The sequence below is a fragment of the Antedon mediterranea genome, chromosome 7 (genome assembly GCF_964355755.1).
Source record: "Antedon mediterranea chromosome 7, ecAntMedi1.1, whole genome shotgun sequence".
Lineage (NCBI taxonomy): Eukaryota > Metazoa > Echinodermata > Crinoidea > Comatulida > Antedonidae > Antedon > Antedon mediterranea.
The window spans coordinates 27639371-27657654 of record NC_092676.1 but is presented as its reverse complement, the minus strand read 5'-3'; the positions used below and the strand labels follow the sequence as shown (position 1 = coordinate 27657654).

Genomic DNA, 18284 nt, shown 5'->3' with positions numbered 1-18284 from the left:
GACCTCATCGCCCTCACACGCAAATGACACAGACGGCGGAAGTGACGACATCTCACGATATCGTATTGTTACGCATGAACTGACAGCAGACGGCATTCCAGTTGCCGTGGAAGCGGTAAATATCGGAATCAACTCCACGGACGAACTGGAAAGCATCCAAGTAGACGATCTCAAATCGTTCACTCACTATAACGTTTGCATAGAAGATGAAAACAATGACGTCAATGTTGCGCACGATAATGTGACGGCAGCGCGTAAGTGCGTGCACTTCCAGACGTCATACGACCCTTGGAATATGGAAGCAATCGGCGCCATTGCGTTCTGCGGTTTTATTATAACAACTTTTCTGATAGCGTCAATTTGCGACATGTGCGTTAAAAACACTCCGGAATCCGAGGCGGATGAACGGCGATTTCTGGTGCAAAAGTTGATTAAGGAACGGAGGCGTACGAATCAGGTTTACGGAACAGATACTGTTTTTGAAATTTCTGATAATGATGATGATGAGGGCGATGATTCGGAAGAGGAAAAAATGATGGAAGAAGACCACGCTCTTCATGCCATGATGAACTTTCGACACGAAGACGAAATATGTGCATCATCTGGAGCTAATTAAATGGATATTCTGACCATGACGGACAATGACGATGACCACTAGTATGGAGCGGTTTGTGAACAGATGATGCGGATGATGATGATGTAATAATTTTGAACTTTCACTCAATTTTTAGCAAATTGCCACGATGACGTCACTGACAATGCGAAGCGCGTAAAAGATCGCTTAACTTGGAGTTTCATCCGAACTGTCGCTTGTGATTGGTCAAGTCACTTTTGGGTTGCATCCAAGTGACAAGAAGTGTTTAACGACAAAAAAAAACAAGAAGAATCAGTGTTGTTAATGGACAAGACAATGATGATGGTGATGATGATTAAAATAATTATTTTTTGTCTTACTTTTGTGCAATATGTCAAAAACATCCAGTTTTTAACGTTACTAGTAGAATAGTAATATAGAATGGCATTTTCACTTCATTTATATAACACATTTATACATTCAGGATTTACGATTTTTTTAAAAGTTGTTACTCTTTTAAGCCATTTATTAATTAGTGCATACGTAGACGCACGCGTACAAAATCAGACTTTGCGCGCCCATGTAAAAAATGTTATTTCGTGACGGAAATGACGCTTTTGATTAAATGCACATGCTGTTCTGTATACAAGCTATACAAGCAATAGGCCTACAGCTGTTTATACATTAAAATAAATCTAATAATTACACTGCAATATTTGACAAATAGATCAATACTAAATCCGGGTTTATGATTTCTAATTTCTCATTCTCACAGACTTCCTCATCTTTATCGTTTAAAATTAATTAATTAAATTTCAGTATATCACCGGGTGGTTTAAGCCTGTTTTCCTGTCGACGTTAGTCGACGCTATCGTTGACAATAATCGGCGATCATCTACGTAAACATTGAAATGTTAACGATTTACAGGAAAAGGTACTCGCTATTGTCATCGTTTCAAGTTGGTCGTTTCCAAACGATCGTCGTTGATCAACGACGATAGCGTCGAATAACGTCGACAGGAAAACAGGCTTTAGAATTAATGTTCTGTGTCTGATGTGTTTATAAGTATAGTTTCTATATTATCTATAATCAACAAAAGATGTATTTTTATTGTTACGGATTTGTCTTTGTCATACATCAATAGTATTACTATTAATGTAATAATACGCAGATCATAGCAATAAATATAGTAATAGTTTATTTAAAGTTTGCGCACACGATAACAAGTTTAATGTTTTACTACCGAGCGACTGAATAAGCGACGATATTGAATATAATTATAATACAATTGCTTATATAGGGCTTAAGTTATTTTCTCACTATCTATAGTGTATGTTGAATAGTGGTAACATTCTTGTTGCTTGTGTTTGCAAACATATGCTCCATAACTCCAAAATGTATTGTAGATGGAGAAGCATTCTATATACTTAAGTTTAGAGTTTACGATTTTTCTTTTTCTGTTTATAAGTTTATTAATATGGATGATATTTCCGAAATAAAAAGAAATTGAATAAACATTTCCTTCTTTCCTTCTATAGAGATTGTGAGATGTAGAACGCGACTAAAATGAAAAAACAAAAACAAAAGAGAGAAGCCAGCGAATAACAATGCCCCAGTCAAAATAAATTATTTAGTGCCATTTACTTTAAGTACCGGGTCTTAACATTTATAACATTTCGTATTTTATTCATCCATACACTTCGAGTCTATACACTTCGAGTTTATACACGTCGAGTTTATACACGTAGAGTCTATTCACGTCGAGTCTATACACTTCGAGTCTATACACTTCGAGTCTATACACGTCGAGTCTATACACGTCGAGTCTATACACGTCGAGTCTATACACTTCGAGTCTATACACTTCGAGTCTATACACTTCGAGTCTATACACGTCGAGTTTATACACGTCGAGTTTATACACGTCGAGTCTATTCACGTCGAGTCTATACACTTCGAGTCTATACACGTCGAGTCTATACACGTCGAGTCTATACACGTCGAGTCTATACACGCCTGAGTGATATGCAATATAGCCATCAAAATTAAGTATTTAATATGATCATATTCCTACGCATTCCTGCTTTGTTATTGTGTTTGTTTTGATTATTGATTGAGTAAACAGTTCATTTGAAGTGAAATGACAACAGATGCTATTCAATGAAATCTTTTCTATACACTGGCACAAAAAAAAACCCAATTTAATGCAAATCTATTATTATTATTAATATTGTTTATTTATGATACATTTATTATAAAGACACACTTTAAAATTTTTCTTTGAGACATGATTATAAATTATTTAAATTTGTTAGTTTGTAAAATTTGCATTCTAAAAATTAATTAATTAATTGAAAATTAATTAATTAAGCTACAAAATTAAACTGGCTGAAATGAACTTATCACTGATTTATTACTTACAATACTGTAGTTGGCAATTGTATTTATTTAACTTTTAAAAATATTTTTATATATTTATTTTATTGACTCTCACCGTACGTTACAGAATTGTCATATAACACATACAAAAACAAAATATAAATGTTTACCAAAAATAGAGATATGAATAGCCTAAATAACCAAAATCATAGTCCAAACTCCATTTATAGAGTAAATGCGCCATGTATGAAACTGGTTACTGGCAACATGACGTCATATTCAGTGGGGCCGATTATGTTTACACGTAAAAATAAATAATTAAAAAATATGTATCACATAAAGCTATGGGACATTTTATGAATAATATTGGCAATAATTTGTTTTTCATGATTTTTGTAGACATTGTTTTCGAAATTTAAATAGTACTGAGGTGTTACTGTATTAAGTATATTTTAAATGTTATAGAAATTAATGTTATAATTGAATAAACATAAATTTCAGTCACTTGTATAAAATTCTGGATGACCTAATGGTACTCACTTTTTTTTTATTTCATAGGCATCCAACATCGAGCACACACTCGCCAATTACAGGATGGATAAACTATTTTATAATGATTATAAATTTAAGATGATGTTCCAAAAATAATTTGTAATACTTTCTTAAACTCTGTTAATGTGAAAAAAAAAATGTGATGTGCCCATATATGGACACGATGACATCATATCACTACCATTATTTGGGCACATCACACTTTTTTGACATATATTTATTTATAATTTATATACATTCATAAAACATAACTCGAATATCTTTATTCAGATTTTATTCTCCTTTTTCCGATTGCTGTGGAGATATTCCATGTTGAAAGCATGATTAGAAGATGGAGTATAACAGCGCCCTCTACAATGATTAGGCTAGTGTACCAGTTAAAATGTTTAGCCACGATACTCAGTGGATATCCTGCTAATACAGCACCAACTGTAATTCAAATTTACATTATCAACTTTTAATACTTATTATTCATTCATCTTTTATTTCGAAAAAAAAAAAAAAAATTATCTAATGTGTATATTGTTTAACCTTATCAGAATTTTTAATTAAATAATTAAATTTTGCTTGTGGTTGGTTTGGACCTCAAGGCCAAGTATTAAGTTATGATTCCATAGATATGCACTAAGTTTCACCTTACCAAATAGCCCTCTTGATAAAAGTAAAGGGTAATGTATTTATTATTATCCTCAAGCTTAACTGGAAACTGATGACATATAGATTAGGTATTCTACGGACCCACAGCAGGCAGCAGTGCAGCATCAACCAGATCATCACACCGGGAGACAATCCCCTACTCTTTTTCGAATAGTGTCCCAAGTTTTTTAACGTGCACTATGTACACGGGACCAACGGCTTCACATCCCATCCGAAGGTTAGTTTATAGGAATAACTATAAGACAAATTATGATTTACTTACCACCCCCACCAAGAGAGAAGAAAGCGTGAGCTGTTCCGGACATCACTGGGGTTGAATGTTCAATAACTAAAACGCCATTTAATGATTGATGTCCAAAAGCACAAAACCCCATAATGAAGCTTAGAACACATATAAACACCTGCCAAGAAATAAAGACATATTCATTGATAATGTTATTGTTATGTTGTGAAGCTCTGTTTACACTATCAAACAAGTTTGACATAAAACGTGTGATTTGCCCAAATATGGTAGTGATATGCCCAAATATAGTAGTGCTATGACATCATCATGTCCATATATGGGCACGTCACATTTTTTTTTTCACATACAGTTTGATAGTGTAGAAAAGGCTTAACATAAGATAGTAATGTACTCACCAGGTTAGACTCACTTGATACAAGTGTATTAAAACAGTGTAACGAAGACAACAGAGCTAAAATGGTGACGAGTAAAAATGGAAAGCGTGCACTTCCTGCGTCACGTAAACCTTGCTGCAAATAAACACAAGTTTAAATGATTAAATTATGGTTTAGAATTAATGCATGCGAGTGGCCAAGCGATTAAGACAGTGGAACCTTAATACGTAGCCATAATATCGGCAAGAGTTTGAGCCTTTGATAAGTCTTCTCGGATAAGGACTATAAACCGTAGGTCCAGCGTAAGTAACACATCTAGCTCATATGCACTTTAAAGAACCTAGTACATATTTTGAGACGAGTAGGGGGTTACCTCGGTGTACTAGTTTACAGACAGCCACTGTCACACACAACCACTACTATAAAGTAGGCCTTCTAGTAGACCTCATAGTTCTTAAATAATCAATTTGTTGATTGTGGAACTTACGACAATAAAGTAGAGACAACTAAACAATCTGTCCTCAAGCACAATACATTATTCAGATAGATAAAAGTATAAAACAATTGCAAAAAGGCTTACCTTATTAACTTGTTTATCAGTTACATAACCAGCAACAATTGAACCAATTACTGCACCAATTTGGAAGGCACTCACAAATACCCCACCTAAAAATATACAAGAAAACAGCATATGAAGTGTTCAGGCCTGTCTACACTACTGTATAAAACTTTATGTGACAAGAAAATGGGATGTGCCCATATATAAACATGATGATGGCACATCACTACCATATTTGGGCACATCACTACCATATTTGGGCACATCACTACCATATTTGGGAACTGAACATCATAACATAATGCTTACCTGTAGTAGGAGAGTAATTCAACTCTTGTATAAGATATAGCTGACCCCAGTCTGATATTGCGTTAGCCATGAATATATTTAATAAACAGTAAATTATCAAAACCCAGAGAAAAGGCGTTCGTACTACATCGATTACTGACGTAGGTTCAGACGTGTCTAAATAGAACAATATACAATTATAAGAAAATTTAAAACACTTATTAAATGAAACGTTGATTATTAGAATGTAGAACTTGGATACTAGACTTGAAGCTTTCTTCCTAATTTTTACAGAGTATACATGACATATACCTTTCTTTTTCTTATAATGAGTGAAGGCAGTTTCAATTCCAACTTCTGATGGACTTTCCTTAAGTATAAAAAATGAAAGAAAAGATACAAAAATCGCTACCAGTCCTGAAGAAGAAAAAAAACATCTTAAAAAAAGTGGATATACGATATCACAATTACTGTCAACTCTCCAAAAGAAAGTTACCTTTGGGCAGGCCTAATATGTTTGGTTTTCTTTAAAGTATTTAGAATGTGTTTTTACTAGAAAAAAAGAATTTGGTCCCTCTTGGACCTAAAAAAAAATATCTGGTTTTGGGAGAGTTTCCGGTTTTCAGAGAGTTGACAGTGTATGTATACAGATTCATTAACCAGTAATAGTAATAAGAAGATAAGAAATAATTATACACCAAGTACAATGCATCAGGTACAGAATTTGGAGGGGAGGGGGGTAGCAACATGCAAAAAATCATGGTACAGTACTATGACAAAGCTAAAAGCTCTGTCTAGTATGACAACAAAAAAGTGTGATGCTACCAAATATGATAGTGATATGGCCAAATATGGTAGTGATATGACATCATCATGTCCATATATTAGCACATCACATTTGTTTTGTCACATAAAGTTTGATAGTGTCCCGGACAACATTGAGTGTCATTATGCTTAAACAGAAAAGTTAAGACGGAGATATAAATCATCTATAATACAAAAATATTAACAATGAAAGTAGCTATTCTCATATATGATGTATCAATCCATGTATATTGCTTACACAATTAAACTAAATGGTAATATTAACATTGAATATGTACAGTAATTATAGTACTGTAATAAAGAAAAAAAAGATCACTTAATAATGAAAACATGCATGTTTCAAAAGTTTCTAAAAAATTGTTAGTAATAAATAAGATGTACTGAAATTTAAAAATAAAAAATAAACCATGTTTTGAGAAATGATACTACAGTAGGTAAAAGTGTGCACTACTACAGTATGGCCAGTACAAAAAAAGTAACTAAACTGCGCTTCTACAATACTTACCTGCTCAAAACAAATATGAATGAAGGTACTCAGGAATGACATGGGTTGAAGCTAAATGGTTGAGTGACCACCAATTGAAACATTTTTTACCTGAAACCTGCATGGACGTACGCCAGCCACGACTCTCGGCTAATGGAAGGGCTAGCAGTGGTCCAACACTACAAGCCACGTTGCCACTAGTTGCCAATGCACTCCAGTAAGTGCCAAACCGATATGGTGGAAACCACTAGAAGAACATAACGTACGTAATGTGTTAATGGTAGTACATAAACCGAGATATTTACCAGAGGCTTGTAGAGCGGTACGCCACCCGTATGAAGACGATAGCAGGGCTGCTACTACTGGACCAGCGCCCCCGGCTATGTTCATACTCGTTGACAGCAAGCTCCAATATATTCCTAACTTTGAGGGCGGAAACCACTGAAATTAAAGTATACCTAAAGATTTTAAAAAAAGATGAAAAGCTGGAAGAATTTCTTGAACTTAAATGATTTAAATGAAAGAATTTTGAAATGTGTGTTACAGTTTGGTTTGAAGAAAGCTTCAAAAGTCCTTTTCTAAGAAGAAAAAATAAAAATGAGGTTGCCAAAAAAACGTGATAAGTTAAAGAACTAAAGGCTGGTAAAACATGCAACCAGCAATAGTACAACCATATACAAAACAAAAAGAGAACCAATGTCACCAGGAAATTAACAATAGCATCTTCCACAAAAACAACCTGAAATATCCTAAAATAAATAAATCATCATTTAAAAAATTACCTTTTTTAATAGTTTGCCACAGGCTGGCCACCCCATACCTTGAAAGAGACCTTGCACGAACCAAACAACCACCATCATCTTCAACGATGTGCACAGCGTGAATGCCACCACAAGCAATCCAACACCAAGGAGTCCAAATGGGAACATCCTGCTTGCGTTGACCTTATCAGACATAATTCCACCTGCAAACTTACTCAGTGTATATGACATATAGATACTGCTAGTAATTGCACCTGTTAGTTAAAGAAGAAATTGAGATAAAATTATTAATTCAATGTTTCGCACTGCACCAGTAGGCATTTATATTCAAGAGGAGGAAAGCATTATGAAACTGTATCACATGGAAGCTTATACTTACTACGGCTGAAAAAATGGGTATTTGGAAACTCGGACTGGCCATTCGCAAACCCTAAAGCATGTCTGCGAGAAGATAGTCTATGAGATGTATGCAGAATGTAGTCAGGCTGTCAAATGTAGGCATTTATCATTGAATAATGAACAGATGAGGAGGGAGGAGAATTGTTTTTGGATAATAATGAGTACTCACCTAGAGTTGGTTTATCAAAATTGTCTTCCTCAATCACGTATGGCATGATGAAGGAAAAGCTTTTACGATTGTAATAGTAAAGCGTATATCCAACAAACATAGTAGAAAACATCACAATCTGCCAGGTTCCAAGACGAGACATTTTGAATAATACGGTAGAGTAGTATTAAATTCAAAATATGGATTGACTATTTGACTATTTTAGTGCATCTGCCAAACAAAGTTCAAGAAAGTAGGGATACGCCATCTGAAACAAAAATAATTCATTCATACTACTACTAGTACTAATAATAATCATAATAATTATTAATAATGAATATTTTTATTAATATTAATTTTAAATAATAATTTGTAAAATTATTATATTATTTTTTTTTTATTTTTAGCTGATGATGATGCTGTTTCTTCGGCCATTTCTAGGTAGGTTTAGGTTAGTTAGGTCTAGACTAGGACCAACTCACAATAGCAAGGCCTCTGGGCCTAATAGTATATACCAGCAGAGAATGTCATTCAATGCCTGGCTCACCATAACATGATTATGCATGAAATGAGGCCTGGCCTAGCTATGCCTAGCTAAAACTACCGCATGTCGAATACGATTTATCATTAGGCTAGTTTTAAGCTTTGGTTATTTTAGAAATATTCATAGTCTATACCTGTAGCTCTCTGTAATATCGAAAAATCAACAAATAATTTAAAAGAACCAAAAAGTAAAACTACCTAACCAGTCATAACCACCACGTACACAATTTGACATGTGAAAAAGTTTCGAGCTTTAAATTTTGGCGCCGATAGAGGGGGCTTGACACTTTTCAACAATTCATCACACACACGATTAATTTAATGCGACACCGGAATGAGATTCCAAAGAAAAAGATATTATAGATGTTTATATTTTTAAATGTCAAGAAAGAGGTGGATATAAGCTTAACACGACAAGTCACATGTATAAACAAATACATTTAACACACACATACAACAATGTTGCTTTGATTTAGGTTGGCATACATTTTTTATAGGCCCTAACTTAGTGTTAAATCACTAAAAGAATCTAAAGTACCGTAAGTCACTGTAGGGCCTAATTAAATGTAGTTTATTTATATAGTTTAAAATTCACATCATTAGTTCCATGATCATACACATCACCATAGTATTTATTAATTTTATTATTAATTATGTTCCCCACCATTTCACCAATTAGACGGGCGTGAATAATACTAGTGATAATTAGTTCTTAAACAAACATTGCACAGTTGTATAATAAGTTGATAAGAAATGTAAACAGGCAATTAAGAACATACGGTTATGTGTATATTTAAATAATAAGCGCGTACTGAATAAAACATGTATTCTTAGTTTCTCCATGGTTTCTTACTACGATGTAAATAAATTAAATGTCATCGGATTTTGCCACGCTGAAACGAAGCGTGTCTATTCTGAAAGCACACGGGCGGATGGCTGCGGTTTAAATTCGCATTCCATAAATGGGATGGTCCTTTTTATGTACCGAGTGCAAAACTGAGCGTATACTACATGTTTTTGACACACACAGGTCACCATTAAATACTGCTGAGCTGTCCTAACCACAAGAAGTAGAGACTTAACTCAAGAAGCTGTGTATTTTTTGGTCAAGGAACCGGAATAAAAGGTACAGTATTTATAATATATTCTATGTACTATTGGTTGTGTTCGTGAGTGAGCACGACTTTACTATTATCAATATTATTGTGGGTTTTCCCAAAAGTGCGATGTATCATGCCCAACAAACCAGCCAGACAAGACAGGAAACGGGCATCAGTACACGTACATGATCTGAAATTGAAACTCTATTTCCACCCTGTTTGTGACCCTAAATGATTCGATACTTTAAAGTACAACTAATGCAAAAGCAGCAAAACTTAGCATATGAAATCGAAATATCTGCGGAGCAATAACTTTCTTATTCCACATAATGTTGTCGCTACTACGAGGTTTGCCCAGTGGATATAAATCAGGGGTTTCCCCTTAATCCTTATCGACAATAATCCGAACAGAAAATGTACTAGACATTTTTTTAGGGAAATATTGGGAGGGGTTGTTTTTATTAAATTATGGATTCAACAGAATTAATTTGTTATTGAAAGTTTATGAAATTGGAAATGACAGATTTTGTCAAAGATCAAATATTATAAATATTTTAATTTAACATGGCTGTTAGGTAATTAGTTAATAAACTACTATTTTAATTGCCCAGCACTGTCGACAAATTATTGGAAATGATTAGTAATTGCTTTCTATTTGACAAGGTATGATAGTAACTATCAGATGATTTGATGTGAGCACAATGGATTTATTTATTTATAACTTTTAATCCAAAGACAAAATACTACAAAAATGACAATGCTATGGGTATGAGTGGCTGGATCTCAATGGAGATACAAAAAAAAGTGAAAATCTAAATCAAAACGATAAAGTAAAACCGCCAGAAAGTTAGCAGAGCTTTCAGGCAACACTATCCCTTCATCAGTGCAACTTATACACGTATATAACATACCATGAAATGTAAAAGTTGTATACAATATAAAGTAGATTATGATAAGAGCATATGTTGTACCATTACAAAAATAATATACTTTGTGCATTTGTTATTCCGTATTCTCACATGAATAATTCATCATTGCAAACATTACTGTGAACATGTAAATAATATGTATTATGTATATATTATATATTATTAACCTTGACGTGAAGAACAGTGCTTAATTTTAAAACTGTATTCTAGTGAACATGCCCCTCATTGGGACACCCCTATTAAGGGAACACTTTCCCGGCAAGAGAATGAGGGTCCAGAATGTGCCCCTTAATAGGGGTTCTGCTGTATGCTTCAAATAAATATTATATGACATCTGCAATCAAACATTATCTATATTAACTACAGTACTATACTACTAAATTCAAAATGTTACTAAACCATATTAAAAATTCAAAATAATTCTAAAATAAACTGGTACCTGTAGCCATCGTTCTTGCTCTCGGTTCCCATACATAATTTCTGTTTCCGCCAGACAAAATGAAATCCCAGTTGCTATAGCGACAGGACCCTGCCTGTGTTTAGGGTTAAGCTATGATATTTGAGAGTATGTCTTCATATTCATATTTGACCCTACTAGATAAAACAATTTAGCTAGAAATTTCTGGTATGTGGCTTTATTTTCTTTAGTAAATGGTAGTATGTATTATATTAACATGATATTGTTGTAATAGACTGAGAAATAAAAAATGTGTTTGCTATAAATTATTGATAATGTAAAAAATATATGCCTATCAAATATTATTATATTCTAGTAAAATTTTGTTGATGATAATTATACAATTATTTAACAGCTTGATTGAATTAATAAATATTAAAATTTAGATGTTTGGAATTTCTGAGAAAACAGGATTTTGGTTCAAGTAATAGGTCAAAGGGTATCAATTTATGACCTCTGAAGGGGCAATTTGTCCTGGGGTTGTGTGTGATTATAATTTGATATTTATACTGTATTTAAAATTGTCAAAATTGTTGTATTGTACAGTATTCTATAAGAGTATTTTAAACTCTCTTTCAATACTTTATTGTCATTGGAATGTAAAAAGCCTTCCGTTTTAAAATTCACAATTCAATTTTGTAGTTTGGTATTTCTTTCTTTTGTATGTACAATAAATTTAAGTATTGTACATTGTTTTTTATACCGGAAATGTACTAAATATTAACCCTGTATAAAGGAGATATATTAGTGACATACAATTAAGGTCGTACTACAGTACAGCTATTTACTAAAAAGTAAAATGATATACCGGTAGCCTTTTTAAAAAAAGTAGTGCTTGTGATATGTGCCATAATAAATTATCTTCAAATATTAATAAAAGAAGAGAATAAGATCAACAAAATAATAAATAATATCAAATTAAGTTTGTATAGATACTAAGTATAAATTCATATATTTACAATTACCAAATGGAACAAACTTTTAAATGAAACTATAAATCTATGACACTTTCAACTTTTAAAAATTCAATTCAAAATACTACTGATTAAGTATTATTTTATTTTATATATACTATATCCTGTATGTTTTGTAGATAGTTACCTTTTTGTAAATGTGTGTGCACTATGTAAATTACTTTGTTCGTTGTCTTTGAAATATTTTTATTATATTGTAATGTTCTCTATTGAACCACTTTGGAAATCAATGCTTTAGCACTGAGCGTGTCATTCAGTATAAAGACAGAATAAATAAATAGATATAATAAGTTATGAAAAACAAGCACTAATTAATACACACTTAATTGTTTGTATTTAAAGACAAGAAACTGTAAAATATATTTTTGGCAAAACTGTTCACTGTAAATATTGCCCATCATTGAAGCCTATGATACAGAACAGTATACATTTCTTTATTCATTAGATGTTTCTATATATCTGGTTACTATACTGTTGATGGCCACATACTTCAGATATTTATTTTTATCTGATTAATAGACTCGTGTTATGATATTTATTAGTAGGAGGGGTTTGTGCGATTATTCTAGGCAGCTGGCAGGTCTGGCCGAAGGCTGTCACTTGAGTCGTCATCAGCTACTCCTGTTTAGGAGAAGGAATGCTAGGCCTACACACATACATTTTATATTAGTCATATTATGATTATTACCCAGTTTAGGATTCTTGTACCCCAGCTAATAAGGTGTTTGTAAAAGTGATAGTTGACGAGTCAAATGAAGGAGATGATGTTTAAACACTTTAATGTAGTAAACTTTTGTTACTCAGTCTATATAATATTCATGGAGTAAACTTTACTCCATGATAATATGATGTATCCTTCACTCATGAAGGTATTATGTAATAATGTTATGCCTCCATGCTTCACCTTTATTAATTACTGCAGTAATCCCATACTTACTGAAGCATTTCATCATGTTTAACATTTACAATAAAGTAATTAAAATATTTTGTCTTTATATTGTCAACAAATTATATTTTCAAATTACTCTGTACCTTATGAGTACCTTCCCTTTTTACATAATGTAACTTCCAAAATGACACCGCTTAGACACAAAATTAAATCTATTATTTATAGTTTAAGCATACCTCCCTGGCCTAAGCTAGGGCTTTGTGTATTGGCTCATTGACCTCTAGTTATTCAACCCGTGACCTTCTAGTGAGAAAGATAATGTTACAGGTATCTATCACCAATGTCAATATAATTAAGTTGTTGAGCACAGTGTGCTGATATACAGATGTTACAACAATCTGGAGAGCTTCCAAAAGATGTTGGCTGCATCCCAAAGAGGAACTAGTGGGATTCTAGACCTTTTAACGTTAATCCATCTGTACGAAGAAGATGAAACAAAAATGGATACATTAAACTTGGAGGTTGTACATTATACCTAGCGAACCACCCATCCACATTCACTCCTTCACTTCACAGATTTTCGTTTCATTGTCCCATGACTTAGGTGGTCGTAGGGGCGTAGCAGACGAGATACAGTAGTACTCATAATGATACAACACTCGGGCATACGCCATATCTCCCAGCGGTGCCTATCTCCTCTGGGCTGGCTGAACATTTACATTTCTTACAATAGACAACTGAATAGTGTTATTTCCAGGCAATATAAAATGAGAAACAAATTTCAAATTCGCTCAACATCTTTAGTGTAAACATAAAATTGTCATAATTGTTCCCACAAAATCATGGCCGGGTAAAGTACTGCAATGTATGCGCATATTTTACTTTTCTAGCATTGCAAGGATAGCAGCAGGTGCTTGGGTAATTCATCATCATCTTAGTAACATTCCAATGCAGATTAGGATGTTTGGTCGGTTACATACATTAATATACAATTATGTTTTGAAAACAAGACAATGTAACACAGTGATTTACAGCCACAAGAAATAAAGTTGTCCAGTTTTTCGGAATAAAAGGGAACAAAAAGTGGTCAGGTTGAAATCTTACCAACCATACTGGTTGTAACATACAATTAACAATATGGCTATTGAAGAAAATGAAATGATTAAAACATTAGTGATGACTTTGCTTGGATATATACAGTGATGAATCCAGGATTTTGTGAAATAGGGGTCCTATGGCATAACAATGGTAAAATGAAGTTCTGAACTTTGCCTCATTTCTGTATTTTGCATTGTAAATTTCTAAATTTAGGCGGGCTAAAACCGCCTATGATATATGTACTGAAATGAATAAAGTCTGAAATATAAAATTTCTTTCTCCAAATTGAATTTTCCAGTAAGTGAAGATGAGCGCAAAGTGTGGAGCATGTGGGAAGTCTGTGTACGCAGCTGAGGAGATGAAGAACGCAGGTCACAGCTACCACAAATTCTGCTTTAAGTGCAGTAAGTATACACAGCACCAAACTTAACCACCTCACCCAAAAAGTTGTCGCTTGGTAATTACAACTCCACTCCCAAAGACTTGTAATAAGGATTGCCACCTTTAAGAAGGATAGTGAATGAATTCACTTACGGTTATTCTTGGCAAAAAATTAATAATAATAGTCGACATATACAGTGCCTTATGCAAATGTTTCTAAGTGCTTTACAGCGAGTGAGTGGCCGAGCGGTTAAGACAGTGGAACCGTAATTAACATCGGCAGGGGTTCGAGGCTCACTCACTCCATGGTTCTGGTGGTAGAACGAGTCTTCTCGGATAAGGACTATAAACCGTAGGTCCAGTGTACACATAGCTCATCTTTCGAGACGAGTAGGGGGTTACCCCGGTGTACTAGTCCACACAAACACAGCCACTGTCACACACAGCCACTGTGCAAATTGGGACTGGACCGTTTCAGAGGTGTTTACCACCTGTTGGTCCAGATCCTTCACTAACCGAGTAAGTGAGAAATCGAATAAATAAATAAAAAAATTAAAAAAAATAGCATGTATTTATATTTTCCTTTATACAGATATCAAAGCGCAGTGGACTAGATGTCTATTTTCTTCCTGAAGTAAAACAAAACTGATTTATATTTTTTTACTTCTCAGATCTTTGCAATAAAAGGTTGGATTCAACCAATGTATGTGAGCATGAAAAACAATTGTATTGTAAGAACTGTCATGGTAAAAAGTTTGGGCCTAAGGGGTACGGTTTTGGTGGTGGAGCTGGTACATTAAGCATGGACTCTGGAGAAAAGTTTGGCTTGGAAAAGGATACATCTAAAACGTATGTACTGTACTCAAGCAAATGAAATGTTCAAGAAATGAAATTAGCTGTAATCAAATCTGTCTACACTATCAAACTTTATGTGACAAACAAATGTGATGTGCCCATATATGGACATGATGATGTCATCACTACCATATTCACAGTGAAAATATCTTTGTTGTTCTCATTGTGTGTTTAGGAGCGGTGCCGGTATTGCTGCTGCATACGTAGGATCTGACATGGCTGTGACCCCTGCAGGACCAGGTCAGAAAGCTTGTCCCCGCTGCGGAGGAGCTGTCTACCCAGCTGAGGAAATTCTTGGAGCTGGTGGCGTAAGTCAACGATAATTTAACAGAAAGCAATCAAAGTTATGTTAAAATATTATACAGGATTTATTTGAATGAAATTTAATTTGTTTTATTTTCTTCTTTTAGACTTGGCACAAAAAATGTTTCAAATGTGCAAACTGTAAGAAGAGTCTTGACTCAACAAACTGCTGCGACAGAGAGGGTGAAATATTCTGCAAATGTAATGAATGTTTTATTAAAAAAATATTGATTAACCCAAAAAATGCTAAATTAATTCATTTTTGCCAAATTAGTTCTAAAGCTCTGTCTACACTATCAAACTTTATGTGACACAAAAATTTAATGTGCTCATAATTATATGGACACATCACACTAGTTTGATAGTGTAGACAGAGCTTAACATTTAATTACTTGTAACTTATATAATATTCACCTAGAGAATTGTACTAATTCCCACACCATATTATCAGTACCATAATTTGCTGTGTGTGCTGTGTCTTGCAAGACGTAAAATGTAGTGTAGTAACCATGTGATTCATCACCACTAAAACTCCTGCCCCTCATAGACACAGATGAAGTTCCTCTGAATTGCGATGGAATATGCAACAAGTTCATCATCCTCGGAAATAAAACTAATGAATCATAGCATGTCTCACCAAATAATCGTTTGCCAATTGAACATTTATTTTTCAGCGTGTTACGGTCGGAATTACGGGGCGAAAGGAATCGGCTATGGCGTTGGAGCTGGGACTCTCCAAATGAGTTAAAAAATGCATGGTAGTGAATTAATCATTGCTAACAAATTGTTAAAATTAATTTATTCATAATTGAAAGTTTTGGTAAAGATTGGAGGGATGAGAGTGTAGTAGGGTAGAATGTGTCCCTGAGTAGGTGTAGTGTTAAAACATTGCCTCTCATTCATTTTCCACTGTACAGCATTAGCAGAAATAAAACAAAATGCATGTTGAGACTAGGAAACAGTAATGCATGGGCAAAGGTTTAGCACTCCTACTAAGGGGCCCTCCAACGCTGAGTAGTTAGGCTGCTCATGTTCTGGGGCCCCTGAGTTTAGCCAGTGTGCGCTCATAGCCATTATACCACTGCTAGGGAAAAAACAGTTGTGTTTATATTAATGAATAGGTTACCAGACTTTTTTATCAATTTGTTTCTAGCCTGCTACGCCAAGGGTTACGGACCCCAGGGTATTGGACATGGTGTCGGTGCAGGCACTCTGCAGACGTACTAAACACAGAAGAAAGGACTCCGAGCAAGGCTAGCCTTCCAGAAAAACTTTACCAAAGAAATCGCTGGCCTTTAAAAAACAATTTGCTAGGAAGCCTTGATTCCGAAAGTATGCAAATAATAAAAATTGTAGATTTATTTCAGTATTGTAGGTAAATTTTACGTTGTTTGTTAGTACTCGCGTTTAGTACATTTTTTCAGGTTACGTGTGCTATAGTACTTTATATTATTAAGATGAAATACTGTATACAACCATCATCTTGCCAGACTAACATCGGTACAATCAAATTAAAAAAATATGTAATCAATAAGAAATCTTAATAATTAAAAAAATCCATATTTTATATTAGATATTATTTTATTGCACCGTATTTGCTTATCTTAAATCATTCACATTAGCTTATTTTTCTAAAAATATTTAATATAATTTTAGTGGTAGGCAAGAAGCGAGATAACCATGAAATATACAATTATTAATATTTTATAAAAGGGAAGTGTGGCAGCTATATGCTCACAAATCTTATACAGGATTGTGTTCTGATAGGTCCTGGAACTATGCCAACCGCTGAATGTACAACTGAATGAAGAATGCAAAAATGTAAACAACATTTATGAAACCGAATGTTTTGATTGACCGTGAGTTTAAATGTGAATTGGGCCAAAGGTTAAAGTTCAATATTTCTGAACCAGGACTGATGGTCAGACATGTTGTTGTCCAGCGGAATATTTATACAACGCTGAAAATGTCGGTCACCTCATGGTGTCACGGAGATGAATTCATTTCAATTATTTTTCAACTACAAAATGTCAATATCATGCTTGCTTGCTTAGTGATAATAAAGAAATTACATAGATGAACTTAGTGTTTGTTTATTTTTTAGTTGAACTAATTTCTCCTTTCAAAAAGGTGACGTGTTGGTGTTGAAAGGATCTCTATAATTCACTTGACAAAAAGCGTAACAAGACGACGCTGTATTTTCAATCAAAAGGTTTTCACCGAAAGAATTTTGAAGGGTCTGACGGCAAAATATGTAGACAGGAGATTGTATAGCAGCACTTGACTTAAATTCATTTAATAGTTTTTATTCTATGATCAATCGTGCCAGGTCACGTTGCCCAATTCTGACGACATTGAAAAATAGGAGGTGCACAACTTCACATTAATGTCTATACGTTGACAAAGTTACGAAATGTTCTGTTTACATGGTACGCGACGCACAAAAAAGGAAGAAGGAAAGAAGAATAATGCAGAACAAGACCATACATGGCTGGTAGAGTTGAGTTGCA

The 18284-nt window shown here is 34.0% G+C and overlaps 2 protein-coding genes across 4 annotated transcripts; one reads left to right on the top strand and one right to left on the bottom strand.

Annotated features, from left to right (window-relative positions):
- Positions 1-3660: 3660 nt before the first annotated feature.
- Positions 3661-11293, bottom strand: LOC140055728 (glucose-6-phosphate exchanger SLC37A4-like). Of its 2 annotated transcripts, none has more exons than XM_072101108.1 (10): positions 11257-11293; positions 8267-8513; positions 7720-7952; positions 7243-7378; positions 5941-6045; positions 5650-5805; positions 5362-5447; positions 4803-4916; positions 4426-4564; positions 3661-3935 (listed from the first exon to the last, which is right to left on the bottom strand). In XM_072101108.1, the coding sequence occupies exons 2-10, from the start codon at positions 8406-8408 to the stop codon at positions 3769-3771; spliced, it is 1278 nt and encodes a 425-aa protein (XP_071957209.1). In that variant the 5' UTR covers positions 8409-8513; positions 11257-11293; the 3' UTR covers positions 3661-3768. The 2 variants fall into 2 exon arrangements, with proteins under 2 accessions (XP_071957209.1, XP_071957208.1); XM_072101107.1 differs by lacking the exon at positions 11257-11293 and adding an exon at positions 8987-9199.
- LOC140055729 (cysteine and glycine-rich protein 2-like) lies at positions 9770-17855 on the top strand. Of its 2 annotated transcripts, none has more exons than XM_072101109.1 (6): positions 9770-9914; positions 14534-14639; positions 15288-15465; positions 15647-15779; positions 15882-15975; positions 16928-17855. In XM_072101109.1, the coding sequence occupies exons 2-6, from the start codon at positions 14543-14545 to the stop codon at positions 16999-17001; spliced, it is 576 nt and encodes a 191-aa protein (XP_071957210.1). In that variant the 5' UTR covers positions 9770-9914; positions 14534-14542; the 3' UTR covers positions 17002-17855. The 2 variants fall into 2 exon arrangements, with proteins under 2 accessions (XP_071957210.1, XP_071957211.1); XM_072101110.1 differs by lacking the exon at positions 16928-17855 and adding an exon at positions 16449-16904.
- The last annotated feature ends 429 nt before the right edge of the window (positions 17856-18284 follow it).

What these genes read in the sequence shown, in the direction of transcription:
- LOC140055728 (XM_072101108.1), bottom strand. Translation starts at nt 8,408, where the DNA reads ATGTCTCGTCTTGGAACCTGGCAGATTGTGATGTTTTCTACTATGTTT. An exon ending in TTTTGATAAACCAACTCTAG is followed by an intron (nt 7,953 to 8,266) that starts GTGAGTACTCAT and finishes TTTAACTAACAG; the next exon opens with GTGCAATTACTAGCAGTATC. An exon ending in TATCAAGTGAGTCTAACCTG is followed by an intron (nt 4,565 to 4,802) that starts GTGAGTACATTA and finishes ATTTCTTGGCAG; the next exon opens with GTGTTTATATGTGTTCTAAG.
- LOC140055729 (XM_072101109.1), top strand. Translation starts at nt 14,543, where the DNA reads ATGAGCGCAAAGTGTGGAGCATGTGGGAAGTCTGTGTACGCAGCTGAG. An exon ending in CAAATTCTGCTTTAAGTGCA is followed by an intron (nt 14,640 to 15,287) that starts GTAAGTATACAC and finishes TTTACTTCTCAG; the next exon opens with ATCTTTGCAATAAAAGGTTG. An exon ending in AAATTCTTGGAGCTGGTGGC is followed by an intron (nt 15,780 to 15,881) that starts GTAAGTCAACGA and finishes TTCTTCTTTTAG; the next exon opens with ACTTGGCACAAAAAATGTTT.